This window comes from Lathamus discolor, chromosome 3, assembly GCF_037157495.1.
Source record: "Lathamus discolor isolate bLatDis1 chromosome 3, bLatDis1.hap1, whole genome shotgun sequence".
NCBI classification, from domain to species: domain Eukaryota; kingdom Metazoa; phylum Chordata; class Aves; order Psittaciformes; family Psittacidae; genus Lathamus; species Lathamus discolor.
Genome location: NC_088886.1, coordinates 73,464,615 through 73,483,088, shown reverse-complemented (window position 1 = coordinate 73,483,088; position 18,474 = coordinate 73,464,615). Strand labels below are relative to the sequence as shown.

The 18,474-nt window shown below is 43.2% G+C and overlaps 1 protein-coding gene across 1 annotated transcript in view; it reads right to left on the bottom strand.

Moving 5' to 3' along the window:
- The window catches only part of ADARB1 (adenosine deaminase RNA specific B1), a 59,374-nt gene that overhangs the window by 13,631 nt on the left and 27,269 nt on the right, over positions 1-18,474 (bottom strand). The window contains exons 4-8 of the mRNA XM_065669783.1: positions 12,398-13,329; positions 6,743-6,857; positions 4,626-4,794; positions 3,973-4,121; positions 3,200-3,368 (exon numbers count right to left, since the gene is read on the bottom strand). Of these exons, the coding sequence (XP_065525855.1) occupies positions 3,200-3,368; positions 3,973-4,121; positions 4,626-4,794; positions 6,743-6,857; positions 12,398-13,329 (1,534 nt within the window). The remainder of the gene's footprint in view (positions 1-3,199; positions 3,369-3,972; positions 4,122-4,625; positions 4,795-6,742; positions 6,858-12,397; positions 13,330-18,474) is intronic.

Below are 18,474 nucleotides of genomic sequence, written 5' to 3'. Positions count from 1 at the left end.
GACTTTGCATTCAGCTGACTGCAATCTGATTTCAAATCTGATTTCTCTTTGTTTCCTTAAGAGATTAACTGAATCTCTATGACCAGCCCATGCCTTTCATGAGTCACAGAATAAACAGGCAGCACATCTTTTACGTGGAGTGGATTAAGAGCTTCTTCTACGTCAAGTGGCTTATTCAGTGGCCCACACTATAAATCGGTAAGTGCACAAAGTCCATGGTCTTTGACAGTAGCACTTCCTGCAAACATCTTTTTTTACTTATCCTGAGGTCACATTTACAGCTACAGCCAAGAGAATCTGCTTCCTCTTGTAGCTGTTCCTGGGCTGGCAACCACACAGCTCAGGCCTGTCCCAGCTCTTCTGGCATTGCTCCACACCACAGTGGTCATGGGTCAAGGCTCAGGCCACTGGTTTGAGAGGTTACATGATGCTACTTCTAGTTATTTTGATGCTTGAGTTTCCTACCACTTCCCCACAGGCTTTTTGCCTAAGTGTCATGCAGCCGCCACTTATCATAGGATTCTAAAATGGCTTGGGATGGAAAGGACCTTAAAGCTCATCCAGATCCAACCCCTGCCATGGGCAGGGACACCTTCTACTAGAGCAGGGTGCTCCAAGCCCCTGTGTCCAACCTGGCCCTGAACACTGCCACAGCTTCTCTGTGCCAGCATCTCACCCCCCTCAGAGGGAAGAATATCCAAGTGAATACGTTCATATGGGAAAGTGTCACTTGAATGAAGAACTAAAGAGAATTGCTCTCTCTATTGCTGTCCAGAAATCCCACTGGCTCTGTCATGGAGCTTGCCACTTGGAAATAACTCTCAAACTCGAAGACAGATGAATGGGCATGGACACAGCTGCTGAACATGCAGCCTTTAGTGAGCATGCATAGGATTTTAAGATGTATTTGTGCAACTTCAAAGAGAAAGATTGAGTTACAAAATTTCATTTGGAATGTTTCATGAGAATTTAAGTAACTATTTGAAGCCAAGTAGTTTGAAATGAACGGGGGTGGAAAAACACATCAAAAGGAGGATGACAAAACCAGACATCACAAAGTACTGTAGAACGAGTTTAGGATACATTGAAAACAAACGCATGTATATTAATCTCTCGAAACAGTTACCCTGGTCACAGAAAGTGCCCTAGCACCGCACTGCAGAGCCACTAGGCACTAACACGCCAGGAAAATCCTGTTCTAGTGCTTCTGACCCACACGGGAATACACTCATGGCCTTCCCGTGTTTTTCTTGGATGTTCCTACGAGGCTCAGGAGGGTGCTCAGCAGCACATTGCATCAAAGCACTCAGAGGCTGGAAATAACAGCTTGGATTATACATATAATCCACAGAGATGAGGCTGTTCAGATACAAGAGTTTTCCTGCTTGTGCAATCCTGCACCCTGAATTTATCCACGTCTTTTCCAGGCTGGCACTGTGAAGCTTTGGGAAAGCACAGTGGAAATTCACAGGGCTCAGGCATACTGGAGAGCTGAGTGCTGGATACTCCAGAGCAATGCATTCTTTAAAAGGTAAAATGGACAAAACACGGTCAGAAGTGTCAGGGAAATGTAAAAAAATAAGGAAAGGAAAAAAAGAGTAGGAAAATTTGGGCCTCCTTACCCGTCATACAGTCTGTGTTCTGTGTCAAGGGGTTCTATCTGCTTCCTTCACTGGCACAAATAAAATTACTCCCATTAGCCCCAAGGAGAGGTGACAGCTAGCTAGGCAAGCGAGAGGTGAGTCTGTTCTGCATCACACAAAATCAACAAAATAGCCAAATCGGTTCTCGCTCAGCAACTGGCTTCATTCCTTTGTCATTCGCACTAACAGCAAGGATGATGTGATAAAAGAAATTAACTGAATGGGGCATAATTACCGTGCGGGGTGCTTGGGAGAAGTCCCCGGCATGAAGCTGGGGAATTTATTTGGTGGATTCGATGGAAAATGTCCTAAAAGAAACTGAAATGGCATTTCTGTAGAATTACCTGTCCTAGCTTCTGAAAGGTCCTATGTAGTTGTTTAGTTTTAAAGTAAAACATCTTCCTTTAGTAGAGATGCTGGTAACTTGAGACAAGACTCGAGGAACCAAGTGACTCCATAACCTTCCTGCTGCATTTTTGATGTGGCATATGCTGTTCTCAAGAATAGTTGCAATTTAATACACTCAATACATTTTGAAGCAGGCCAACTGTGACTTGCCGAAACAGCAGAGCTATTTTCATTAAAATATAACTAAAATACCATCAGCTGAAATACTCATTTCTCATCTGGTTTGCAAGAACACAGAGGCTACAAACACATGGATTCATTTCAAGATGCTGCAACTCTCCCATGTTCTGATACTTGCTAAAGGACACTAATGTTAAACTTATTTTGGGAGGTGTAATATTTGTCCATTTATGGTTTTGAACAAAAAAGAATAAACCTTACAATCTTTGTCAAAAAGGACAAAGAAAGAATTGGATAAAATAGAAATAAAAGCACTAGTGTTGGAAACTAAATATCTAATGATAATAAAAGTATTTAAATTTAAATAATTTTAAAGTTTTAATTTCCAAGTGCCCATCAATTTTTTTTTAACTGGAACAATTTCTCTCTATAAAATGATCAAAATCTAAACCTCTCCATGCAAAATGTATGTATCTTTTGATGTCACAGAATCATGGAATTACTTGGGTTGGAACAGACCTTAAAGCTCATCCCATTTCAACCCCCTGCCATGGGCGGGGACACCTTCCACTACAGCAGGGTGCTCTAAGCCCCATCCAACCTGGCCTTGGACACTGCCAGGGATGAGGCAAAGGATGTATATCATCAGAGGAAGTTATCCAAATATAACTAATGTATTTATTGCATTGTTTTACTAATGCTCTACTACTCTTGGGAGAAGGGGAATAAAAAAGCATTCTTCTTCTATTTCCTAGTGATACAAACACAAAGCAAAGCTGTCATGACTTGAAGTGGCTGGAAATGGTACATCATGATTTCACCTTGCCTCTGAAGCCAGCAAAAGGTCTGATACCAAGCGCAGGTGAAGAACCAGAGCTCTATCACTGGAGCTAAAGCCACCCCCATGCTACATCTAAGCAGTGAAATGAGCAGATCAAGAACGTGCCCATTCACTACAGGTATCATGCAACCCTCCTTGTTCAGCAATAAAAAGCAATAACAAAGAAAGAAATTGTTCCATGTCTCACCTCGCTATCTTGTCACTACAGGACATGGTAAGTAGTCTTTCTCCTTGCAGTACACCATCCCACGTCTGGATGGTGGTAGTGGAGCGCACAGGGATGGTCCCTTCCCCAGATTCTATCTTTGTCCGTAGCTGTCCTCTTGCTTTGCGGTTTGGATGCCTGTCCCCTTGATCTAAATGATAAAAAAATCACTTACAATCAGCTGAGGAACATTCTCAGAGTGTTTTACAGACAGCATTACAATAACAGAGTCAATTAAAGGAATTTGCCTGCTGGCTTGCATAAGAATTTCTATTTCTCCTTGAAAATGAGCTACAGCATCAGACACCTCTCACAAATACAGTCCTCTAAAACATGCTTACAACGAACCCAAGCTTTCCACAAAGGAGCAATACACAGCAGGGAGCTCTTCAATTCTGTTCTGCATATTACAGCATTAGAACAAAGTTAACAGACAGGTCAAGAAAGGGGCAGGCAGAAAACCACTGTTAAAAGCTGGAAACAGTGAAAAGGTTTGGTTAGTTCTGTACAAATACTTGCTGACTCACTGGCATATCACGGCTGGCTTTCAGCCTCTTCAAGACCACATGGTGGATCAGTCTACACTGCACTTCTATCACACAGGAAGAACAGCTCAGATTTTGTTTGGAAGAGATCTTTGTCTAAACACACATCTACGCTAAAAGGAAAGAAGACACCTAAATTTTAACTGTACCACTTGGACATGCTCAAAGAATACTTTAACCCTCCTTGCCGGAGCAGGGCTGCTGTCATACCCTCTTGTGCTGCTTCATGTGGGGAGAAAATCCTCGCGTCGCCACACGGAGATGTGCTGATATAGAGATGGAACTGCACATTCTCCTTCAGCTTAAATCCACCTCGCTCCGACTTGATAAAAATGGATTTTTGTTGATCTTCTTTATTGCTGAAAGGGAGAACAAAGCCAGAGTCAGAACTGACATGAACACGTGAAGAACCATAAGCTGGGCAGTCTTAATAGGCATTAAAACAACCACAGGGTGTCTGGAAATTTTGTAGTATAAAGATAACAGTTATTACAACTAACAAAGTGAAAAGACCACTGTGACAGGAAATATAGAGCCCTTGACACGCCCAGATGTTAAAAGCTTTCAGGCACTTAACAGCATGAAACATCACCACCCATTAGCTCACTTGAGGTTGTTTTGATCTGCATAGTTCAAGCTTACAAAATGATTCCCAATAATGCTTTCTGTCCTCCCATCTCATGATTGATAGCTAACTGAATACGTGTTTTATATCAAACCTTAGGGCAAAGAGCCTGAGTTCTAAATGAAACACCCTAATACAACAAAACAAATGGTTCACACTGAAATGTTTATAGATGTTTCCCACAGACACCTTTCCAGTTCCATGTGATCAGCTCAGCTGCCTTTTCCCTCCAGCTCACCTTAGATAGAGCTCAAGTTGTGTATAGAGAAATTTAAGCAGGCACCGGCGAGCTATAATCTCTGCATGGCAATCATTTAATGCAAGACCACGATCACTCATGTATTCACCATTGATGCATTTTGTTCCTGTAGAAACACTTATTACCAGGGCATCTTTCACATCTGTACCTGCAAAATAAAGTTTCAGGAAGAAGATGCAACTAAAATCACAACTAATCCAACAAATCATCTTAGTGCAGAACCTCAACTAGTTAGAAAACGTGAACGAAAAAAGTGCTGCTTCAGGAAGAGTTATTAAAGCCTGGGCTATGAAGATGGTGCTTTATTCCTGAGCCCCGGCTAGCTTCCAGCATGTGCCTCCTTGCCACTTCTCCAGATATTCACAGTGACTTTAGATACCTGAAAGTCACTGATTTATTAAAACAGAAATATGTTATGGAAGGGTATTAAATCAACAACAGGAAAGGTAAAAATAGGAAATGAAGATGTTTAAATGATTAAAACACTGTGAAGCTTATCAGCAGTGTAATGCTTCTAGAAGTGTAGTTCTTGGTATGAAAACATTCCGTACTATAGGAGTCCAATACATTCAATACAACAGAAGCCCAGGGAAAGGAAGAGAGGATGTCCCAGGGCAGTGCTGCAGTCACCGTCCCTGCAAGTGTTCACACTCCGTGGAGATGAGGCCTCAGTGCCATGGGTCAGTGGTAGCCTTGGCAGTGATGAAGAATGGTTGGACTGGATGAGCTTAAAGGTCTTCTCCAACCTCGTTGATTCTATGACTCTATGTTGAAGGTTACAGTGTTTGTCTACCCATGAGTCTTCTTGCCCTCCTTACGTTTTCTCTCCATGCCCCAGGAGAGAGCAGCAAGCAAGGGACTGCTGGTTTGACTGCTGGCCAGGATCAGCTCACTATGGATGTCTTATGATAAGAGTTATCTACCCTAACCAGCACCCTCAGACTTCTCTGCTCTGGAGGAGGCCCCTACAAACATCCCTGCAGGAGGAAAGGGCTGGCATTGCGCAAATCACCACAGGAAGGCTGTACAGTTATCACTATCCATCTGACTCACACAACTAATTGGAACAGGCTGAGACCTTAGGAGCTCCAGGGAGACCTTAGAGCAGCTCCCAGTGCCTAAAGGGGCTCCAGGAAACCTGGAGAGGGGCTTTGGACAAGGGCCTGTAGGGACAGGCCAAGGGCAATGGCTTTAACCTGCCAGAACAGGGGAGACTGAGATGAGCTCTTAGGCAGAAGCTCTTCCCTGTGAGGGTGCTGAGGCGCTGGCACAGGGTGCCCAGAGAAGCTGTGGCTGCCCCATCCCTGGCAGTGTTCAAGGCCAGGTTGGACACAGGGGCTTGGAGCACCCTGCTCCAGTGGAAGGTGTCCCTGCCCGTGGCAGGGGTTGGGACTGGAGGAGCTTTAAGGCCCCTTCCAACCCAAACCAGCCTGGGATTCTACGACATTTCGTCATGGGCCCAAAATGAATGTTCAGTAAAGGGTTCAGATGGACTGAAGAACAAAAGCAATCTTAGTGTAAGTAAAATTCAGCAGCCGGGTGGTCGCAGATCAGCTTCAGGCAGAACTTCACTGGCAGATCTCACACCTGCAGTCAGAACTACAACATTCCTACTGCTTGTACATGCATGATGGTGTCAGCTGCCAAAACATAAGCTGCTTTTTCAGATGTTTTGACTAAAATGACTGAGACAGAAATCACTAAGAATAAAACAGAGCAAGAATAACAAAGTGCAAAACCTAAAAACCTTGGGAAGCAAGCATCATTTCTTACTTGAGATGCCAAAACCCAAGAATACCATCTGTGTGATCACTGCAGTACAATTCATCTTAGATTTACTGTCAGATCTTAAGAGATACATGTATTTCGTAGAGCACAAGTTATCTTAGATGCCTGAATCAGGCATAAGATAGTATTTGCAGCTCTAATTTTCCTGTAATTAACTTCAGCTAAGATTTAATTGCTCTATTTAGTGCACCTTGAAGATTAAACTGGGGAAATCTATTTCAATACTGACTGACTGGAAAAAAGGGAGTTTCCTAGAAGGCAAACGGAGCTCTCTTGTTTAAGCAGGCAAAATAGGACCTTTTCTTTACCTGTCGTCATGACAATTCCAGCAAGGACTTTTCTACGTGCATGTGGAGACGTGAAATTTTCCGTCAGATCACTGAATTTATCTACAACCAAGCGTGCAACAGCGTCAGCTAAAACCTGTGGAATCACACAGAAATGCACATTAGACAATTAAACAAATACCGTAAACATCACAGCAGCGTTAGGTCATAGATTTGCACTTTTCATTGATCTGACACAAGAAATCAAAGGAGTTTTTATTGTTTGCTTTGAAAACAACACGGAGGCATCAGCAGGACGTCAAGGATGGGATTTTCAGGCATCCTGAGCACTCATAGCTCTTCCACATCGATTAAAACAGGGTCAGACAGCCCTAAGCCAAGCATCAAAGCACCTAATGCTCACATTGTCATGAACATTTGAGGCTGAGGAGAACAACTGGACAGACAGATAAGTCTCTACTTTCATGCTCAAACCTCAAAAAGCATCATTTCAGTTTCCTCAACATTCGACCTGACAAGAAGTCTGAAGTGCAAAAACCAGGCTCCTTAACCCACCATTGTAAACCTTTGACAACAATCAAATTCATTACCCATTATATAAATAGGAACAAGTCTGTTTTCCACGCTGGTTCAACATTTTCTCATTTTTACAAGACATACATAAACCTAGGAATAGAAAATGTCATCATATAACCCCAAATAAGCTATCTCAGTATGAGGAAGGGTTTATCTCCTTCACCTTCAGGAAAAACTTGAACTACAGCAGCCACAGCCTTATTGTATCTTGCAAGCAACATGGATCAGGCTGTAAGGGGGCTAACTTCTAATAGTAAGGAATACTTGAAAACACCAGTCCTGCTCTCATTGAACAACAGTTCAGTTCAACACTGCAGCTCATCTCACCCGTTGTTTTTAAGGAAGCTGGAACCATAGCAGCTAGAGAAGATGAGTCAAAACTCAAATCCTTGAGTTTTCACCTGAAAAGAAATCGAAACCCACAGCAATCTATGCTAGCACAGCTGGTTGTTCCCAAGGGAGCTGCTGAGGAAGGCAAGGTACACACTAGATGGAATCACTTTGTCATTCTGTGATCCTTCCAGGTCACCAAACATGGGCAAATCACTACACAGATCCTCAACCTACCCAGCCAAACGGAGGCTGACCTACACCATGCGATTGCCCATTCCCTGCAGGAACCAGGGCTGCCTTCAATAGATTCTCATCAAGAGGCGAGAACTGAAAGTGCACACAAGGTGGACACGTTAGCTTTTCCCAAAATGATCATTTTTTTTCACATAGGAAACTGTGGTGTTGGTATACAAGTGAAAACACAGCGAGTCCCTCTGCGAAGATGCAAGCTGGCACAGAAGGATGGGATGGGGCTGCAGCTCAAGCAGCCTGGAACTAAGCTGCTGGCAAGGAAACCAAGAACCGCTTGAATGAACACAAAGCCAGACACTGGGGAGGCTGATAAGAAAGGACTAAGCACAGCTCAAGCGAGACACAATGACCACTAGAGAGTCAAACAATACAGGAGAAACTGTAGGTGCAGGAGGAAAAAAATCACTGCCAGAAAACAGGCAGAAATAGTAAAGATTTCTCTTTTTCTCTTTGCAACTCAGGTTGCACAACAACAGAGGGGTGGTGAGGAACAAACACTATTAAATGTCTACAGATTTACCTGCTAAGGTTTTAGTTTTTTATAAGAATGCTCACGTGCTAAATTAGAAGCATTACTCTTTTCTCCCCATTACATTAACATAGTTAAGAGTCCTTAAGAGCATGGAAGAGATGGGAATAAGGCAGGCTATGAACACACCACTGCAGCACGAGCAATGAGACTTTCTGGCATAAAATGATGTCCTTGCTGTCCCCAGGTCAAAACCAAGGACTTGAAGCTGTCTTCACATCAAGCCCAGAGCACTGACTGGCTTGGGTAGGGATCTTTAACTTCTCATTCTCGACTCCCTTTCACATAAATAAACATTAACTGGAACAGCAACGGAGTTCGTGTCTCACCTTCCCAGTGAGTGCCCTAACATCTAACACGCAGCTCCTCTACCCCCACTCCTGCATTACATCATTATTCAAAGTTGGGTAATGCCAAAAAGGAAAGAACTAAAATAGCTGACACTCTGCTCATTAAGGCACGTGCGCTCAAAGCTACTTTGGGTGCACTTCTCTTCTCTCTGATGAAGTCACAGTGAATCCACAGACTGATTTTGGTTAATACGTATCTTGCAACAACGGTGTTGTAGAACCCCCTGATCATCCATGCTTTATGGGGGTAGAGGAGCTGCCACAGAGACCACCCCAGATAAATGCTGGTGATTACCTGTGTGGTGGAACCAAAGGCAGATTGCTTTGCAGAGACTCGTTTTAAAAGTATTAAACCATGGGATCAGCACCTCAGTAGCCAACTCTGCAGACCATAAAGTTACACCTATGCCCATTTTATAAACTGATTCCTGATGTCAGCTGCCCTTCTGTACCATTTGAGAGCTTTCACTGCATCCTCTCCAGAGCTCTTGCGGCTGTCGGGAGGTGTGGGATCACCGATGTGCATTTCAGCAGATACTCACCACCACTGCTGGAGCAGGGACCATCTCTCCTCTCAACTCTGCTCTACTGATTTCTCTCATGAGGCACCACAAAGTAACACACCAGCTACAGGCAAGTTCTGAACCTGCAACCCAGGCAGTCAATTCCAACACCTCCATCAGCACAATCACACTGTATTGTACAATCAGGCTCGTTTGGGTTGGAAAGGACCTTATAGCTCATCTAGTTCCAACCCCCTTCCCTGGGCAGGGTCACCTTCCACCTCTCTTTATTTCCACCAAACATTTATTATTTGGATTTAAATATATATAAATATATATAAAATTAAATATACTATAAATCTTTCAGATTTATATACATATTTATATACATATAAATCTGAAAACACCACATATTTAAAACCCTTATTAATCATTAATAATAACCCTTAACATAATCCTTATTAATCATTAATTATCATTAATTACGGCTAGGTTGGACAAGGCTTTGGGCAACACTGTCTAGTTGAAGGTGTCCTTGCCCATGGGAGGGTGCGGGAACTGCATGATCTTAAGGTCCTTTCCGACCCAAACCAGTCTGGGATTCTGTGATTAATACATACCAGACCGAAATCACTAATATGTAACAGACCTCATATCATTCCAGTAGCTCGACAGCTAAGTATACTTAAAAGCAGTGTGATCCAACCCAGTGAAGTGCATGAAGGATGATGATATCATGATGACAAGATCCTCAAAAGCCTCAATAAAAAACTGACTTGGAATCGGGTCTGCACGAGGCAGTACCAGCAACCTTCCCACCCAGTGTATTGCTGGCATTACTCCTGAAGCACACTGGGCTCTCCTCCCCACTGGAGCAGCCTTTATCAGTGCACACCTACAAGGGGTGAAACACAAGTATCCCTGGGCATGCCTTGCTGTACACAATCTGGGTATCAAAGTCAATGTAGGAGAGCTGGGAAAAAATGAGATTTGTGCTTGCATGTGTTGCTTTCTTGTTATTTAGAACTGTACCCGAGGCTCAAATGCCCTCAGCATCCCATAAGCTCTACCTGGAACACAGTCAAAACCTGGCAATAGCAAGGAGCTCAAAAACCCAGCACTGACAGCAGTCCATGGAAATCCCTATGAGAAAAGAGGCTGTTTAAGCTGTTCTACACCAGGCAGAGAAACAACTTTGCCCTCTTAGAATGAGGACAAATGACCTCCTCTTTCAGGTCTCACCTTCTGCTCTTTCCCCCTTCTCTATTCTGGTTCCAATTTTCACTGATTTACTGATTCAAGAACCAGTAACACATAAATTACTGGCAGTGAATTTTTTAGGGGTCTGGGGCCAAATCTGCCCTTCAAGGTACAGCAGAGAATGCAGGCTGAAATGACTGGATCTACTGAAGAAATCGTGACTACCTGAAATAGCCTGATCCTAGATTTGAAATTGAAGGAAACATCCATCAATAATGCATTAATTTTGCACTATTAAAAAAGAAAGCATCCAGGGATGCTTAGGAATTCCTAAATTATGCATGTGGCCCATGCATTTTGAGAAAAGAACATACTTTAAATAGTCACAACATCTACTTACACTCTTCAACCCCACATTATCAAATCAGATCAGTATCGCATCCTTTTCATGAAATCTAAACCCATGGTTTTTGAGATAGAAAAGGTCAAAGCCTTGACATTCTCACAGTAAATACACAGAATGTTACAAAAGTCAAAGGCGAGTATTTGAATTTAGACAGGCATACAATATCATCAAAAAGACCCAAGAGACAAGTAGAAAGAGGGCACCTGAACAAACATTACTATAGTTTGATAGGGAGAAACACAAGCAAGCAAATAAGGGAGAACTTTTGTTCACTAAAAAAATGAAATGTACTCCATTCTAGTCACTTTAAATGTCTGGGATGTTTGGTACCTTCCCTAGCACAGCAATTATTTGATTTAAACTATTTCTCATCAATATTTACTTGTCTAGGTAACTTAGATATGCTTATTAACTAACTAGGTTAGAGTACGATCCCTTAGATGACAACTACTTAACCATGAGTCTTGGATACACGCACTGCAAATGTATCATTTATTTAGACCCTTGAAACATGCGGCAACTCTCTCAGTCTGTCCTTGACTTCCATTATTCACCTCTGTTCATGCCAACAGCTTCAGTTTGCAGAAGAGAATGATTTTCTTCTCTGCTAAAAACTGTTGTATCAAATAATAGTTTTACCCAAAGCAGCATTTCTGACTTGAACTCCTTCAAAGCCTTGCTGCCCAAGATGAGCAAGATGTGATTCAAGCTTTCCTTACTACAAACTATAATCCAGGCTGGCACTGCATTGGGCTTGGTGATCTCTTATGTGACATGATCAAGGTTGAAAGCATCAGCAATAAAGTCTCCCCTTTGTCCCCACAGAATACAAAGAGTTCATTCAACTGTCAGAAGTCATAAGTAAATAAATCACCTAATACATACATACATAGAATCATAGAATAGTTTGGGTTGGAAAGGACCTTAAAGCTCATCCAGTTCCAACCCTCTGCCATGGGCAGGGACACCTTCCACTAGAGCAAGGTTGCTTCAAGCGCCTGTGTCCAACCTGGCCTTGAACACTGCCAGGGATGGGGCAGCCACAGCTTCTTTGGGCACCCTCTGCCAGCGCCTCAGCACCCTCACAGGGAAGAACTTCTTATCTCCAACCTGAACTTCCCCTGTTTCGGTTTGAACCCATCACCCCTTCTCCTATCACTGCAATCCCTGATGAAGAGTCCCTCTGCAGCATCCTTGTAGCTCCCTTCAGACAACGGAAGCTGCTCTGAGGTCTCCACGCAGCCTTCTCTTCTCCAGGCTGAACAGCCCCAATTTTCTCAGCCTGTCTTCATATGGGAGGTATATCTATCTATATATATACACGTCTATATATGTATAACATATATATGGATGTGTGGGTATGTATATATATATAGATGTGTATATCTATATATGCAGACACGTGCCCACACATCTACAGAAGTGGAATAAACAGCAGAAATGCTGTTCAAGCTGACTCAGTACTCATGACTTGGCTACTCTTGGCCATTACCCAAAGACATCAACAAAACCCAAAGGGCTTCTCACCTGTGGCAAGTGTAACTGGAGCCCTTCGCTAGGAATGGGCTGTCGAGATGGGGTCTGGTCCAGCTGCATGTTAAACAAGGACGCGAGGGCTGACTGAGCGGCACGAGCTTTTGCCAGCTTTTTATTCCTTCCTGAGCCTTCAAAAGTCTGCCCATCCACCGCCACGGCCATCACAAAGTTTTTGGCATGGCTCTCCCCGCTCTCCGAGAGGAACTCATACTTCAGCCCCGGCCGCAGCTCATTCAGGATCATGACAGGGTTCTTCCCACTGGCCGAGGGGTAAGGTGATGGTGCAGGGAGAGGCGACTGGGAAAGGCTGCTGGCTACGGCAGATGATGGCAAACCATAGTCCCCGCTAGAGCTAAAGGACCCGTCCCCGTTGGACCCCAGGTAAAAGGAAGCATCGGAAGGGACTGGTGTTTCGAACCCATTGAAAAGGGTGTCGGGGAAGTCCGCTTGGTCGGAGGTGAAATCCGTGTTGACCGACAGAGTCCTCCCCATTGCCAGGTGGGCTTCCGAAGCATTTGGGAACTGGACAAAAGACCGGAGAGCCTTTTCGGCAGCATGAAGCTTGGCTTTCTTCTTTGTTGGGCCAGACCCCTCAAATACCTGCCCATTGACTTCAACCGCCATGACGAACATGGGGGCATGAACCGGGCCTGTCTGGGAGAGGAGTTTGTACTGTAAACCGGGTTTAATCTCATTAAGTTGCATCAGGGCATTCTTTGGTAGAATGGGGCCGGGTGTTTTCTTCCTCTTCTTCAGGCGAAATTTGGAGTGGCCATTGTTGCCCTCCTCCAAAGGACGCTTTCTGCTGCTGCTGCCACCACCATTGGAGAGCTGTGTCCCCTCCCCGGCACCTTGCCCACTGCCCTCCTTGGGGGGAACGTTGTCCACGTTGCGGTTTTCTTTAACGTCGGTGCTGCTCGAACCTGTGGTGCCCAGAAAGAGTAACTTACAATGCCTTCGGTGCAGGATCTTGTAAATGCAAAATTTATAGATTCCTTTATCTCTCTTTGTAACTGGTTAAGTGATGTGTGCTCACAGGTTAAAGCTTCACAACACAATCAGACACAATAACAACGCAAGAAAACGTCGGTAACTCAAGAAATAACACACTCAAGACTGATTCTCAAACTACACATTTGATAGGATCAGATAGCAAAAAGCACTGCAGCTGTTTTGTTGGTGTTCTGCATTTAATCATGCTGGAACAAAACTTTCACTGACAAGTTGTGTTTGGCCTGAAGAGTGCTTTAAACCAGAAATATAGTAGCATTCGCCTATAAAACAAAGAACTACTAGTAAACTAACAAATGAATGCTTAAGACCAGGAGATGGATATTTAGTTATACTTCATCCTGATTTTATTCATGGCACATTTTTCTTAGTGATTGTAGTTGCTCAAATTGAAAAATGACACAAATAAAACCTCAGCTATGAAGAATTAGGCAGCTCTTTGGTAGGCACCATGGCTGGAAAGTGTTTGAATGCTTTCAGTTCTCCTAGCTACTCTGTATTTTCTGAATTTAACTGGTTTTACACCTTTCCTAGATGTTCATTTCACCTCACCCCCATTTGCTGAGGAATGTAAGCTGCCCACTGTGCCAGCATCACCACAAGGCTACTTTATATATTACTTTATATATATATATTACTTTATGTATTTCCATAGAGCCTTTTGTTAAGAAGCCTTGTATTTGTCATTTACAAGCTATTTTGTACTTCCTTGCAAAGGAAGAAGGCTGCTGTCACAGTTACAAACACCATGATAAGGATCCTCTCTTAAGACCACAACACAAGCGACAAAAGCTGAGCAATCCCAGTGATATTTTAATGTAGGGGGGATTGTAATATTAACTTAATGAATTATTTTCTAAAGCAGAGCGTTGGTGGTGTTGTATGTCAGACATATGTTTAAGGAATTCTAGTTGCTAGAACTGCAAGGACCTCATTTTCACCCTGTTAAAGAAAATAAGGACATTAATTATTTGTGCTTATGTTGGCATTTGTGAATGAAAAGGCAAATTTAGTAGGTCAAATATTTCTAACTCTTCTGTTCCAAAACTTCAAACTCTTTATATTACCTCTACACTGTAACTAGATGCTAAGTATGAATTGAGATGAGCAAACTCAAGTGGAAGCTCTTGTTCACAGCGACAAGTTGCAGCCGCTCTTGAAGCCATCCCTATGAAGCCCCTACCATGCACACATCACTTCGCCCAGATTACAAAGCTGATGGAATAGTTACTAAATTTTCATTTATAACATCCTCCAGCAAAAGCTCGATAGGTTACTCCTTTCGGTGCTCGAAGAGAAAAGAAGGAGAAGAAGAAGAAAGAGATCAAAAGAAAAAGCCAGAGCAGGAACTCATTTTGTTAAATCACAACAGCACAACAAACGGTACAGTACTGAACGATGAACTCCAGTCAATTAAAGTCAGCCAAGAATAAACCACTCAATATTCTGAAGCATTTCATTGCTAGAAAGCTGCTGAATTTAATGAATATCTCTTGTAATATTCATCCACAAATTGTATTGCCTGCAGAATGTGTACTAGAGGGCCACAACTATCAGTACACAGTGTTCATGTATATATATTCTTTATATATACATATATATACATGGTGAAGGAATCTAAGGATAATATACTGACATTTTAAATTTTCCTTGTAGTGAGTTTCTTATCTGAAGCTGTCATCTCCAAAAATTATATCTTATCTAAACTACCATTTGTGGAACATTGCTCTTACTCGTGGGAACTAGTGCTATCAACCAATATGACTTTTAGGCTAAACAGCAGTAATTTAGTTAATACTAAATCTGGTTTTATTATTCTTTTTATATGAACACTCCTACAAGTGCCTGTAGAAACCATAAGAAGAAAATATGAGTTGAACATCTCCAGCTGAATGTTAAAAAAACCCATAACAACCCCCCCGATCTTTTTCATGGAAGTACAGCAGCTGGAGGAACTCTTTAATCTATCTCCTGACACAGGTAGGGGAAATGATGCCCTGATGGGGAGAGGGACCTTGTAGGAAGCAAGAGAGAAACTTGCATGCTTACCTTGTCTCAATATGAAAGAAGGGAAGGAAACTACTCCTTGCCTGAGAGCTACCAGGCTTGTGAGCTTTGAGAACCTGCAGGGTGGGAGAAACTAGGAGAGAAAGCAAGCAGGGAGCTAGGAGCCCAAGTCAAAGCAGAGACCATGAAGGTGAGCAAGTTTCTATATCATGCAGGTGATCCAAATCCAAGCCTTGTTTGTGATGGGAAGGAAAAGACTTTCTGTGAGAACCAGGACCCGGGTTTGTTTCAACCCACAGAGCCACTGGACTGCAAGAAAGAGAAACGTCTTCGCAGGCTGAGAGTGAAGACATGCTTTTGGACCTTTCCTTTAGCCTGTCCTGCCCAGCAGCGGCAAGGTCCTTAGGGCTGGAGAAGATCCGACAGATTAGTCAAAAAAGAAGATTAGCTATCACCACAATGTTAGAGGAGTTGCCTCCTTTAATCTTGTCTATATTCAGACATGAAGTAACTCCTCCAGCCCAGCCTCTCCCTGCTGTCCAGAAACAGCTCTCCCTTTGCCCCAGGCATCTCACCTTGTTAGAGAAGCTAAGAACAGCCCTACTAGCTCATCCTTGCCGTTGACAGGACCACCAGCAGACCCTAAGAGAGGGTATCAAAGCAGGGCAAGGCCACAGCAGCCCTTCCCCAGGACAAACCACAGCTCTGGATTGTCTCAGAGAGCAAGGCAGGGAGCCACAAATAGGGTTTTCTCTCCCAGAGATTTGTCTATCTACCTCTCAAGACCCCATAAACCCCTTGGTATCCACAGTATCCCAGGCAATGCACTACACATTGCATGAAAATATCTCCCATTGCTGGCTTTGAACCCCCACCTTCTAGTCTCACTTAATGCATTTATTGGGTTTTCTTTGCTGTTTTGTCAGTTTGATGATTCTAATATTAAATAACCATTCCTGCGCATGATTTTACAGCAGTCTCCAACCTTGTCATCCCTCCTCTACACTGGAGGCCTTGGCCCAGGGTCATCCTCTTCTCAGCAGACCCACTGCTGGACGCTCTGTACCTTTACTCTTCATGCTCTATTCTGCAATCTTCTTCATTGTGGTAATATGCTGGTTTAGAGACCGTAAGACTTTGGGGAGTCTCTTACTCATTGCAAGGAGCATGAAGGAGGGCATCTTCGTCCCCTGAAAGCTCTGGCTGATTCAGGACCCCATCATAGCTCAAGCTGAGAGCATCAGTACTCAAAAGGAGCAAAATTAGGTTGCTGCACAGCAGAGGTTGTGGCAGATGTAGACCTACCACTCCATGTATGTTCTAAAAACCAGCTCAGATCATTTTGAAGTCTATTGGTCTGATTTGGAGACCAGTGTTAAGCTTTGTGCTGACAGCATCACAGCTAAAATTAGGCAGGAAAATGAGAAATGTGAATGTTGAAACACTCTTGGAAAGGATAAAGCAGAGAAGAGAGCTGGAAGGAGAAAAGAAATTCCCATCTGAATTATAAAATATGTAATATGTCTGCTCTTCATTACCTTTTTTTCCTTTCATCTTGAACTTTTATTGGGGTTGACATGAGACCATATGTTAACATCATACATCTGACCTCAGAAAGGTTACATAGTCTTGGTGGATCTCCTCACCTACCCTAAACCGGGTTTAAAACCAGCCTAATCCTAGATTTGAAATATGCTGTCAAGCCTATGTGCTTTCCAGTCTTTAAGGAAGTTTTCAAGGAGTGAATGCTTTAGGGAGCCCTCTGAGGTCCACCGTGGCTGCTGTGTATTCAATACTTCAACACTAATACAGGTATCAACACTTGATAATGGGATCCTGTTTTCTTAAGCATTAATACTACCCCTGATCGAAGAATAAGGCATTTTTCATAAGACTGGCTTATCTTCCAGTCACTCAAAACAATGTGACTGATGTCTGGGGAAGAAGCCTTAGTAAAAATCGTAACTGACAGGATCACAGGACAACAACGTCAGTGGAAGTAAAGTCCTAACCCTGCAGTCTTGTTTGAGAGGCTGACAAACCTGAGAGCCTTTCAAGAAGGAAAGAGGCACAGGAAGTTTTGGTGCTGCTAAAGAATGAAATCTTCCATCTGAGCACATTGGGTTATTGCTGGGTTTACTCCCTGTAATTAAACACTGTCTAATTAAGATGGTTTATCCACGGGGGAACTTACCTGCTTGCTGAGAGACAACACTCCCCCTGCTTTGTCTGATCTGGAGCACACTTAATTAAATGGAGATTACTCTTAGCTGAACTGAAAGATGTCTCTACCTACCCCTTATACTGCTGCTCTCATTTACTGCTTGGGGAAACTCCAAATCGAGTCATTTTTGCATAAACAACAGGCAGAAAAATACCCCATGTGATCTCTTCGAAGCATCCTTTTAGAAAAAGGCGGAAAATGATCACAGAGAAAGGTCAGGACAGCCACATGCTAGTGGCCCAAATGTCCTCCAAAGTGCCCCACTGCTCCCTTGCCTGTAATAATCAATAAGGATAGGCCACAGCATGAATTTACACCTGGCAAAACAGTTATTTCTAGTGATTTGATGCTCAGATCATAGACAGATGGCTTCTGGCACAAGCTCCTGGGGTGTTCAGAGTGCTGCAGACATGAACTCCATGCAAAGCAACAGAAAATCAAATCAAAGCATTCTAAAAAAACATCTTTCCCAAATCTCTTGTAACATCTTCTCTATGTTCAAAGGATAAAAGAGGAAGACCTTAAAAACTGAAGCCTGACACACTGCATTTTATCCAGGATATTAATGTAGAATCATGGAATCATAGAAGGGTTGTGTTGGAAGGGACCTTAAAGCTCATCCAGTTCCAACCCCCTGCCATGGGCAGGACACCTTCCACTAGAGCAGGGTGCTCCAAGCTTCATCCAGCCTGGCCTTGAACACTGTGAGGGATGGAGCAGCAGAGCTCCATGGCCTCCTCTGGACTCACTCCAGCAGCTCCACGTCCCTCTCATGCTGTTGCCCCAGAGCTGGATTGGGACTGCAGGGAGGTCATCACTGTCTTAC